This window comes from Balaenoptera musculus, chromosome X, assembly GCF_009873245.2.
Source record: "Balaenoptera musculus isolate JJ_BM4_2016_0621 chromosome X, mBalMus1.pri.v3, whole genome shotgun sequence".
Lineage (NCBI taxonomy): Eukaryota > Metazoa > Chordata > Mammalia > Artiodactyla > Balaenopteridae > Balaenoptera > Balaenoptera musculus.
The window spans coordinates 15,531,916-15,544,185 of record NC_045806.1 but is presented as its reverse complement, the minus strand read 5'-3'; the positions used below and the strand labels follow the sequence as shown (position 1 = coordinate 15,544,185).

General features: G+C 40.2%; 1 protein-coding gene across 15 annotated transcripts in view; it reads left to right on the top strand.

Moving 5' to 3' along the window:
* ADGRG2 (adhesion G protein-coupled receptor G2) overlaps positions 1–12,270 on the top strand; it is a 142,415-nt gene that overhangs the window by 98,898 nt on the left and 31,247 nt on the right. For 5 of the 15 annotated variants that reach the window (XM_036840805.1, XM_036840808.1, XM_036840807.1 and 2 more), the window contains 4 exons: positions 1,310–1,351; positions 3,611–3,664; positions 7,027–7,082; positions 9,860–9,918. In XM_036840805.1, coding sequence (XP_036696700.1) covers positions 1,310–1,351; positions 3,611–3,664; positions 7,027–7,082; positions 9,860–9,918 — 211 coding nt within the window. Of the gene's footprint in view, positions 1–1,309; positions 1,352–3,610; positions 3,665–7,026; positions 7,083–9,043; positions 9,150–9,859; positions 9,919–12,270 lie in introns of those variants that run through there. The other 10 variants (XM_036840812.1, XM_036840811.1, XM_036840809.1 and 7 more) reach the window with 5 other exon arrangements.

The window sequence follows — 12,270 nt, the reverse complement described above, 5'->3', positions numbered from 1 at the left end:
GTCAGCTTTTATAATTACCACCAATCATTGCCCATGGGTCTTTCACACACTGAAACAGAAGCTTGTCAATAACACATACAGACATGAGATTTCTGAAACTGTCAGGATAACGTCATCATTCTTAAGTGTTTCTCCAAGATCTGAGCTTTGTGTTTTCTTCAGAACTTGCTACCCACCCTAGGAGACAGACCTTCTTTGTAAGTCTGTGCCCGGAACACAGTCTCTTCTAATTGGCCATCCTTACAGTAGGGATTTCTGAGCCTGGTTCTCTATTATCTGGGAAATAAGCCATGGGCTCTGTTCCCAAAGTGTGTCGGGAAGATATTTCTAAGGTTCGTTTCTTCAGAGTGTGTTAATATTTGCCTGTGAGTCATTGACTTTGAACAATTCTGTCCTGGTTCTGCTGTGAGCTTGTTGTATGACTGTAATTGGATAGTCTCAACCTCTCTGAGAATAATTTTTTTTTTTTTTTTTAAAGAAATTCACGTTCTTTTATTTATTTATTTATTTATTTATTTATTTATGACTGTGTTGGGTCTTCGTTTCTGTGCGAGGGCTTTCTCTAGTTGTGGCAAGTGGGGACCACTCTTCATCGCGGTGCGCGGGCCTCTCACCATCGCGGCCTCTCTTGTTGCGGAGCACAGGCTCCAGACGCGCAGGCTCAGTAATTGTGGCTCACGGGCCCAGTTGCTCCGTGGCATGTGGGATCTTCCCAGACCAGGGCTCGAACCCGTGTCCCCTGCATCGGCAGGCGGACTCCCAACCACTGCGCCACCAGGGAAGCCCTCTGAGAATAATTTTATCTATCAATAATATTATATTATTATAATTATTAACTCCTAAAGAAGATAGCAGAACACTGTTGATATTAGGGTATAGTAGCAGTATTTTGATAGTAGATCCTGTGTTTACTGTTTCCATTAATTTTTATTCTGAATCACCTGCTCCTTACAACCTATCACCTGAAGGTCCTGATAGTGACTTAATTCTGCATATCTGAAGTGTAAGTTCACATTAATTTGTCTAGCATCAGCGCATGGAAACTGCAGTAGAATTATGCAAGCAGTGGGGTGAGTAACAGGAGTGATCTAACTGGGTAAACATAGGAATCCGAATCCAGACCCACCCTCTGCCAATGCTATATGATCTGAGTATGTAATTCTCATTCATTCTGCTGCTGAGATGACCAATAGTGTCTTAAATGTGTCAACAGTATGATTTTCTTAGCAGTTCACTAAAATGATACTCATGGCAAATTGTTTTTAAAAAATAACAATTCTGCTCTAATATTTAAATTGCTTCTTTGCAGAAAAAACTAAAATCACTATAGTAAAAACCTTCAATGCATCAGGTATGACTTATTATCAATATCAAGACTTTCTTTTTTTATAACTAAAGTAAAATTAAACAAATGGCTGGTGTTTATGTTTTCTTTCTCTTTTTTCCTCTTTTAAAAATAAAATCTGTTCTTCATGAGTAGATGTTTATGCACTGGGTACCTTAAATTGTACTAAGTGTTTTGGGTTATATAATAATGATCAGACACAATGCCCACCCTCTAGAATCTTCTAGTCTATGAGGAGAGACAAGGCAAACAGATAACCAGCATGAACATGTGTGCAGATAAAGGCAATGATTTCACAAGTGTTTCTGACATGGTTAAGAATCATGAGAGATAGAAGGGCTGGTGCTAATGATTATCAGTGAGATGCAGTTTATGAAGGAAAGATTCTTAGAGGAGTGAACCTCAAACTCTTTTTAAATCAAATAAGGGATGTACTATTAAGTGCCTATTATAAGATTAAGGATACATGATTTGCTTAACAAAGGCTTCCAGATGATTTAAAGCAGGGGTTGGCAAACTATGGCCTGTGGGCCAAATATGGCCCACCACCTGTTCTTGTAAATAAAGTTTTATTGGAACACTGCCATGCCCATTTGTTTACACATTGTCTATGGCTACTTTCCCGCCACGAGGAATAGTAGAGCAGCTGCAACAGAGACTATATGACACACAACGCCTAAAATATTTACAGTAGGGTTGGCCCATTACAGCCAGAGTTTTCTCGCTCATGATTTAAAGGCTGACCTGTGGCCATGTACTTGGAGGAAATTATGGATAACAACCCTAGCAATAGGAAAGAAAATTCTCAGTATGAATGAGTAGCAAAAGACACGCATCGCTGGAAACAAAGGTGCTACTAAAATTTCGAGAAAGATGAGAGATGATAGACTGAAAAGCTTAGTAAGCAATAGACCAATGGTTGACCAAGAACATTAAAGCATTACTATCCATAGTAATCTATAGTATTTGCATAGTGTATGTTTCCAGTGAGTTATATCCATAAGCAAGTATATTTAAAATGAAATCGTTCTCTTTTGGTGTGGGTAACATTGCTATGGAACAATATAGAAATCTACATGTCAGGTAACTTTTGGCACCTAAATTCAGTTTGCTCACAGAATCAAAACTCTTAGCTGAAATGTGATGCCTACACACCAAATGTCAATTAAATCATTCTGGCAGGAACCACATTGCATGCACTAACTCAAATTATAATTTTAGTTTGTGTCCAAACTAGTTCTCTTAGGAAAGAATTAAGCACTCATAAAGTACTGTAGAAATAAAATAGCAATCAGGCATTGCATACGTTAATTCTGACCAAACCAGACCTAACAGGGACATCAAAATATTTCTTAATATGACAACCATTTCCCCTTGGCAGTCTGCTAATACATTATCAGCATTTGCCCCTCACATTTATTATAGATTTCTTATACTTTGCCAAAAGGATGAAATTAATGAAGGGAAGATTCTCAGCGGAGTAAATCAAATCAAAGAAGAGATGTACCTCTCCTTTCACCAAAGGAGAAAGTATTTCTCAGGTTAATATGTATGAAGTATTTTTTCTAACATGGCTTATTTCACCTCCCATTCGTCTCTGCCTCCTTTGTATGCCTACGTCATCTGTTGTACTGGCCATCACTCCATTTTGCCCTCACTATAACTTTTTATTTACTGGCCAATATCACTCACTAGATTGTAAGCTTGTTGAGGGCAGGGTCTGTATCTGGAACCTCCCAAAGCCTATAGAATAAGGTAGGTGCTCAGCAAATATTTTTTGAATTTTCTAGTTTTTGCCCATGTGAAATGACATCATGACATTGATGTTATTTCATACATACATTAGCATAAGGAGATAAGACCAGCATTAGAGTGTTCATGGACTCCCCTGCCTAGGAAAGGAAGGAAGACCTATGAGTAAGGAAGGGCTATTTCATTTAAAGTCTCTATACTCGATTGTATTCATGCTGTTCCTTTTATATTGGACAGAAGAGGGATTAATTGGGAATGGGACAAAGAAATTTTAGGGAGTAGGGGATCAGACACTGACATACTAAAGAATAGTAGAGTCCAGTTCCATAGCTGAACTACTAAGAAATGAAAATTCTCATTCCTTTAGTCTTTGTGGAATTCATCCAGCCAATTATATCCAACATATAATATTTTGGGTACACGCTTAATGCTTGAATTTGTGAATTCTCTTAATGCAGTGTGTAAGTGCAGGTGTTTACATGCTTAACCCGCTGTGTTGTGTTTTCTTTGCAGGTGTCAAACCTCAGAGAAATATCTGCAATTTGTCATCTATTTGCAATGACTCAGGTTAGTTCTTGTGTACACTACACATTACCAGATAAATTAGCTCCACAGAGAAATGGTTTGTTTTCCTGCCGTTGAGTATGTGATGTGTGCCCCTCTGATTTATCTCCTTTCATCACACCTGGCTACTAAGAGTCTCGAATGAAAACAAAAGCAAATTTTAGAACAGGCTGAAAGTGAGATAATGGGTTAACTTCCTTAATATGAGAACATGAAGCTCTGCACCAAATATTTTTCACCATAGCTTTAAATCCATAGCTAATGCCCTTAGAGTTGATTTATGAACATAATAATGAACTTAATTATTGAAAGCCAGTTCTTGTATATAAAATCCTCAAGGTTTTCCATAGGACCTTAAGTATTATAACTTAGAAACAGGATGTTGTCTTTTGCTAAAAATAAAACAAACCACTCTACTAGAATGTTGAAAATCTTACGTACACCTAGTTTAATTGGACGCTAATTGCAGTAGTGCCCATAGTGTATTTTGCCATCTCTAACTAGACTGTCCACTATTTTTAAAAATTAAGATGGCAATCGCTTGAGAACATACTATTTTTGAAATGGGAATATTTTCCCTCCTGCCATGGGCCAGAAGGAAAGAAACAACCACTTTTCTGACGTTGGTTTGGCTCTCTGGGCTCCCTTCCTTATTAAAACCAATGAAAGAGATGTGAAAAACAGAAAAACATGGTGTGGCAGGTCAGAACTGGACCATGGGAAGAAAGAAGAGGAAGGTAACAAAGTATTTTATAATATTAAAGTCTTAGTGTGGCTCCAGTGATACAAAAAAGCCAATCATTATAGGAATGTTTTCCTTTTATTCTGTTCCTTTTAACAGTTTAATAATTTGTTTGAAAAACATAGGAAACAATTTCAAGTGAAGTAAGTTAAGGTTGGATAGTTTAGAAAACAAGAAAACTTCCATTGAAAGAATGTTCCACAAACACTTTCTATTTATGTGAATGTGAGGTTTACTTACATGAGCTTTTTGCTGATAGTATGCTCCAGGTCGAATATAGCAGGAAAGTGTTAGCTGGCTTTGATTAAAGGGAGAAGAAACTTGTTGGATACATTTCACTTTCATATATTGTGGAACTCTCTTCTCTCCTCCTTCTCCTCTCCCTCCTCTCTTACCCTTCTCTTTACTGAATTCTCCATAATTTCATTATTTTCGTGCTTCATCTATGTTTTGGACTGGTGACTAATGTCTAGCTTAGTGTTATGTCTACATGATGTTTGATAACTGAAAATTGAACATTAAGTCAAAAAAAAAAACTGGTCGTCTTGAATAACAGATGCCAGGAAGCTGGTTAGAGTAATGTTTTCCCCAGTTAAGCTACCGAATTGACCATTTGTTTTAGTGTCTGGTGAAAACATCCTCTTCAGGGGACCTACTGTTTTGTCAACAGAAATTCCACGATATCCTGCCAGAAACTAGAAACCTTCACTTCTTTCAGATTCCAATCTGGATTCATTAAGGGAGATGGAGGCTGGTGAAAAAACTGAGAGCTGACCAGGTAGAGTTAGGCTGAGGGTCAGAAGGTGGTGGCTTCCTGGTTGCTCTGCTACCCCTGTGCTCCCAGCACATTCTTGAAACTCAGCATGTGCTGAATAAGACTGAGGGATGAACTTGGAGAATGGAGAGGTAAGGGAGAAAAATTGTGGGTGTCAGCACACACACACAGGCACTAAATAAGTTTTTAAAAGCTAAGATTTTTGCAAAAATGTACGAGCAATTCTATGCATGTATCAATTATCTTTTTTTTTTAATTTATTTTTGTCTGTGTCGGGTCTCCGTTGCTGCGTGCGGGCTTTCTCTAGTTGTGGCGAGCGGGGGCTACTCTTCGTTGCGGTGCTCGGGCTTCTCATTGCGGTGGCTTCTCTTGTTGAGGAGCACGGGCTCTAGGCACGTGGGCTCAGTAGTTGTGGCTCGTGGGGTCAAGAGCACAGGCTCAGTAGTTGTGGCGCACGGACTGAGTTGCTCCGTGGCATGTGGGATCTTCTCGGACCAGGGCTCAAACCTGTGTCCCCTGCATCGGCAGGTGGATTCTTAACCACTGCGCCACCAGGGAAGCCCCATCAATTATCTTTACTTTTAATAATTATGTAGTGCATTAATTGAAATTTCAGTATCAATATGCAGAGTTTGAGGTTCTCAGTAGAAAGGTTGCTGGAATAGATAAATTATGTTAATCACTGGCCTAGTGGTGTTGTCAGCCATTTTAAGGGGAAGTGGACCACTCGGTCCTTGGCTGTGGGAATCAGTTGTACTTTGTAGTGCAATATAAGATGAGACAGGGAGGCCTTCCACCCTCTAGCTCAGGAGTTAGCAAACTACTGCACATAGTCCAAATAATAGCCTGCCACATGTTTTTGTAAATAAAGTTTTATTGGAACACAGCCATGCCATTCATTTATATACTGTCTATGGCTGCTCTTATGCTACAACCGCAAAGTTGAGTAGTTTCGACAGAGAACATATAGCCCACAAAACCTCAAATATTTACTTTCTGATCTCTTACCAAAAAAGTTGGCTGCACCCTGCTCTAGTTTATATGCTATCCCTTGCCCTTCTGATCAGGAGGCCAGTTTTTTGTCTCTGTAGATTATGAAGTGCACACAGTGTACTTCTGTTAAGGAGTCTACATTTTATTTGTCTCCAGATAGAGCCAAAGCCCTTCCGAGTATACCCTGCAGGAAATGGCATTGACTGAAATTGAGTTCAGTGTTTCCCAAGGCGAGCATTTTCAGAACAGGGTTTTCTGGCATTTCTGGGACGAAAGCCACAATGAGTTGTTCAGCTGAAGAAAGGATTTGCTCTGCATTCTGTTCAGGTTTCAAAGCAAAATCTCAACTTTGCTCCTAGGGAAAGATATTGCATTTGGTAGCTGTATTTTAAAAAGAAAAAGAAAAACCCAAAATGGCAAGGAATAAATAGACTTTCATAAGGCTGTGTAACTGCTGAGAAATCCTTTTTCCCTCCCTCCCATGTCTCCCATAACTGCAACTATAACAGCTTAAAAAGATTTGCAGTGTTAGAGCCACAGTTCCCCCAGTTAACATCGTTAAGGGAAACAAAGTCCTGATGCAAAGCACATAGATAGGGATAAAATTTCTTGACAAGGGGACAAGTTTTTTCTTTTTCTGCATTCTCACATAAAACGTATAGTTGATATTTTCTGAAAATTATACTGATTGATAATCGTTGAGTAACTTTCTGATAGAAAAGAAAGTAAATGTGAATAACAAAGAATTTGATGAAATTGTTTATAAAGTAATCTGATAATATTTTTCTGTATTGTATTATTTCTCAAACTTTAAGGATGCAAGTTTCAAATTTCTTTTTGAAAATTTATTTTTAGCCTTTTTTAGAGGTGAGATCATGTTTCAATATGATGAAGAAAGCAATGTTACCCAGGTAGGTTTTAAAGATTTTTTAATTGCAATTTAAAAAGTGAATTTTCATGTATTTAAAGATTTAAGGTTCAAATTATTTCTGATATTTAGCATATTTACTTTTATCACCAAATTTATTTATTTATTTTTTTTTTGTCTTTTGTATTTGATATCTTTAATTTAGTATAATGTGTTTGAGATTACCCACATTATTGGATGTGTTAATACTTTGTTCCTTTTTATTGCTGAGTAGTATTCCATTGTGTGGATATACCACAATTTGTTTATCCACTTACCAGTTGATGGACATTTGGGTTACTTCCAGTTTGGGGCTATTATGAATAATGTTACTAAGAGCATTTTTGTATATGTCTTTGTGTGGGAAGGCATGTACATATACTTTGTGTATATGGAAATGCCGGGACATATATTTTTTTTTTTTCACACACACACACACTGTATTTTATTTTTACAAGAGATAAATAGACTGACACCAAGCATTGTACATGGATGACCACAACAAAAGCAACAATGATTGCAATTTTTCTTTCTCTTTGATTTTTGCGAATTTGATTACTGTGTGTCTTGGCGTGTTTCTTCTTGGGTTTATCCTGTATCAGACTCTCTGCACTTCCTGGACTTGGGTGGCTATTTCCTTTCCTATGTTAGGGAAGTTTTTGACTATAATCTCTTCAAATATTTTCTCGGGTCCTTTCTCTCTGTCTCTTCTCCTTCTGGGACCCCTGTAATGCAAATGTTGTTGCATTTAATGTTGTCTCAGAGGTCTCGTAGGCTGTCTTCATTTCTTTTCATTCTTTTTTCTGTATCCTGTTCCGCAGCAGTGAATTCCACCATTCTGTCTTCCAGGTCACTTATCCGTTCTTCTGCCTCAGTTATTCTGCTATTGATTCCTTCTAGTGTATTTTTCATTTCAGTTATTGTGTTGTTCATCTCTGTTTGTTTGTTCTGTAATTCTTCTAGGTCTTTGTTAAACATTTCTTGCATCTTCTCGATCTTTGCCTCCATTCTTATTCCGAGGTCCTGGATCATCTTCACTATCATTATTCTGAATTCTTTTTCTGGAAGGTTGCCTATCTCCACTTCATTTAGTTGTTTTTCTGGGGTTTTTCTTGTTCCTTCATCTGGTATATAGCCCTCTGCCTTTTCATCTTGTCTATCTTTCTGTAAATGTGGTTTTTGGTCCACAGGCTGCAGGATTGTAGTTTTTCTTGCTTCTGCTGTCTGCCCTCTGGTGGTTGAGGCTATCTAAGAGGCTTGATGGGAGTCTCTGGTGGTGGGTAGAGCTGACTGTTGCTGTGGCAGAGCTCCGTAAAACTTTAATCCACTTGACTGTTGATGGGTGGGGCTGGGTTCCCTCCCTGTTGGTTGTTTTGCCTGAGGCAACCCAACACTGGAGCCTACCTGGGCTCTTTGGTGGGGCTAATGTCAGACTCTGGGAGGGCTCACGCCAAGGAGCATTTCCCAGAACCTCCACTGCCAGTGTCCTTGTCCCCACGGTGAAACAGAGCCAGCCCCCACCTCTGCAGGAGACCCCCCAACACCAGCAGGTCTGGTTCAGTCTCCCCCGGGGTCACTGCTCCTTCCCCTGGGTCCCGATGCGCACACTACTTTGTGTGCGCCCTCCAAGAGTGGGGTCTCTGTTTCCCCCAGTCCTGTCGAAGTCCTGCAATCAATTCCCACTAGGCTTCAAAGTCTGATTCTCTAGGAATTCCTCCTCCCGTTGCCGGACCCCCAGGTTGGAAAGCCTGACGTGGGGCTCAGAACCTTCACTCCAGTGGGTGGACTTCTGTGGTATAAGTGTTCGCCAGTCTGTGAGTCACCCACCCAGCAGTTATGGGATTTGATTTTACTCTGATTGCGCCCCTCCTACCGTCTCACTGTGGCTTCTCCTCTGTCCTTGGACGTGGGGCATCCTCCTTGGTGAAGTCCAGTGTCTTCCTGTCGATGATTATCCAGCAGCCAGTTGTGATTCTGGTGCTCTCGCAAGAGGGAGTGAGAGCACGTCCTTCTACTCCACCATCTTGGTTAATCCCCTCGCCGGGACATCTTATCACCAAATTTAAATAAAGTACGTGTTGTTGAAACATTAGCTTTGTTGAGAGGGCTTGACTTCATGATAATCATGGTATTTTGTTAAAAATTATATTTTAGTTTTCACTAGGTTTGATGCTGAATAGAGTGTTTATGTGATACAGTTCTATTGCCAGTCAAAATTTAAAATTATCTTAGAAACTCCTAGCAATAAGAAATGTAATCTATTGAATCTAAAAATTGTCTTCACAATCTGATCCTGTTCACCCCATGGGGGATTCAGACACAGTAGTATCAGCCTTCCCATAACCTAGATTGGTTCAGAAGATCCCAGCTAAATATGGTTTGTTAATTCAGTAAATATTTCCTGAGCACCTACTATGTGCCAGGCAATGAGCTAGGTGCTAGAAATGCAGTGATGGTTGCTACCAAGTGTCCCTTTTTACATTCACATAGAGAACTTTAATAGTGTTCTTTTGGGGGAACCCTTGGAACAACAAAAGATAGAAATTAGCACATCAGACTTGCTGATTCAGAATATTTTTTTTAAAGAAAACATAAAAACAAAAACTGACTCAGCCAATATGTATTTGATCGTTTGCTAGACAATATTCCATGCAGTTACGAATCACAGTCTTTGGGGTGTAGTTCTTTGGGCACCCAACAAAACTGAAGACAGCTTCTTGTTAGAAAGTGTTATAAAACAAAACAATATTTGTTGTATTCTTAATGATTTTGTGCTTCTAGCAGAATCAAGTTATGGCTAATGGCACCTCAACTGGAATCCTGTCTCTAAGGGAATTGAAGTGAGTAATCAATCTGCTGTTTGATTTAAAACTTAAGACATCAACTATGGAAAGATACTTGTTGTGCTATCTGTACTTTTGGAAACTGAGAATAGGAAAGAGACAGACCCCAGAGGTCATAAAGAATTGGTTCTTGAGATCTTTGCAAACTAACCATAGTCACCTGTCTTCAACTAATATCCCTGTGAGGCTGTTCTCTTTGATGCTATCGAATTATGTAAGAGTGTCACCAAACCAGATTCGTTTTGCCCAGTGCACAGCAAGCCAAAACACTGAGAAGCCAAGGTTTGCGGCAAAGAGAAGGGTTTACTCCCAAGGCAGCCACATGAGGAGAACAAGTCTCAGATCTGCCTCCCCAGAGGCCAGGGACTTGGGGTATTTATGAGGTAAAGAATAAAGTGGCAGGGCAGTCTGAGGCTGGGGAGCGTGGGGAGCATGGGGAAAGGTGATTGGAAAAAGCTGGGTAATCTTTGTTCTGTGCAGGTGTTACTAAGCTACAGACCTCTGCATGTTCAAAAATGGAGGCACCTAGCACCATCTGAGGGTGGAGTTTTCAGCCCTCTGATGCCAAGGACATTGGACACTCGCGCATGCGCAGTTGGAGGGTCAGAGGTCCTATCCAGTCTTAACCAGTTCAGCTAGAACTAGACACAGCTGACTCCAAGTTCCTGGAAAACAACTCGGGAAAACATCTTACTGTTTAGGCTACATGCTGCTTGGAGGACATGCAGGTCTTAAAAGGACTTTGATTAATGAAGGCAGGTTATAGGCGAAATGGATTTGACTAATAGTTACCCACGGTTTCAAGAGCTCCATTTGAAATGGTATTTGGGTTTTTATATGATTTGGTAGCCAGCCAGGTTGAAATAAGAGTTCAAGGTAGGACTCCATGTATATCATTTACTCATGCTTTCATGAGGCATCGGTCATTCAAAAGTCAGAGAGAGGTCTGTGTTAAGTAGACCTCAGTTTACAAGGGTAAGCACAGACAATAAGAAATGCATTACAAATAAATGCTCCTAGTTAGACAATAGGTCAAAATGTCGGCCAGCAGACAGTCTTACCTTGACTGTCACTGGAAGGGAAACTTCATGTCTTCGCCCTCGTGCAGGGAAGCAGCATCAGAGATGAAATTCATCTACTCTCAACCTTGCTATTATCTTTCAAAAGAGATTTTTGTAAACTTTTGAACCAAATCCAGAAGCTCTGAGGAGTATCTGTGATGACACTGAAGAGAAAAACTTTTCCAAGGTATCAATAAAAACAAAACACATGTGATAGGAAACGTTTTTAAACTCACAAATTCGTAAATAGAACACAACCTAGCATACTTGTAAGTAATTCATTTTAATTGCTAGACTTGAAATATAGATGAGTTCATTTAAAGCCAGCAAGTATTTGTTGAACACCTACTGTGTGCTAGGCCTTGGGGATACAAATGGGGATAAACCCAACTCTCTGAGATGGAAAACTGGGTCTAGAGCAGTGGTTCTCAACCCTGACTGTATATTAAAATCACCTCTGGAGATTTTAAAACGCCTGCTATCCAGGCACACTCCATAACAATTAAATCGGTATTTGGGGCCTGAGTTGCAGGCATTGGTATTTTTGAAAACTCCCTGGGTGGTTCCAGCACGAGGCCAATTTTGAGAAGCAGGAGTCTAGAGTCTGATAGGAAAGAAGCAGGAAGCAAACAAATGATAACAATACAGTATAATCCCTGCAATGAAGGTGACACGTACAGGCTACCAAAGGATGTTCTGAGTGTCTGAATATAGAGTAGGCAGAGTAGTTGGACATGACTGGAGTGGCCAGGGAAACCCCAGAAAGAAGGTGGTCTCTGAGCACAGTTATGCAGGAGCAGCTCCTGCCAGCTTGAAAAGCTAGCTGACTACTGTTGCCACGATGCTTCTCTTCTCTCCAGACCTTCCCTGGAGCCAAGAACTATTGCCCAGTCCTTAGAGCAGGATTTCTCAGCCTCAGCACTGTTGACATTTGGGGCCTGATCATTCTTTGTTATGTGGGGCTGTGCTGAGCATTGTAGGATGTGTAACAGATCCCTGGCCTCTACCCACTAGATGCAGGGAGCACCCTGCCCCCAATTGTGACAATCAAAAATGTCTCCAGATATTGCCAGATGTCCCTTGGGGGGGGCAGAGTCACCCCAGTTGAGAATCGCTGCCTTAGCGTGAGTTCTTTAACTAGATTTCTTTCATCCTAAGTTCATGTGAAGCTCTGCCACATTGAAGAAATAAAACTGTTGTTGGAGTGGGATTGGAGGAGAGGAATGAGGGAAATTCCTAAAGAGGAGTTGTGAGGAGGGGAAGGCAGGGCTGGGGAGTGCTAGAGGGC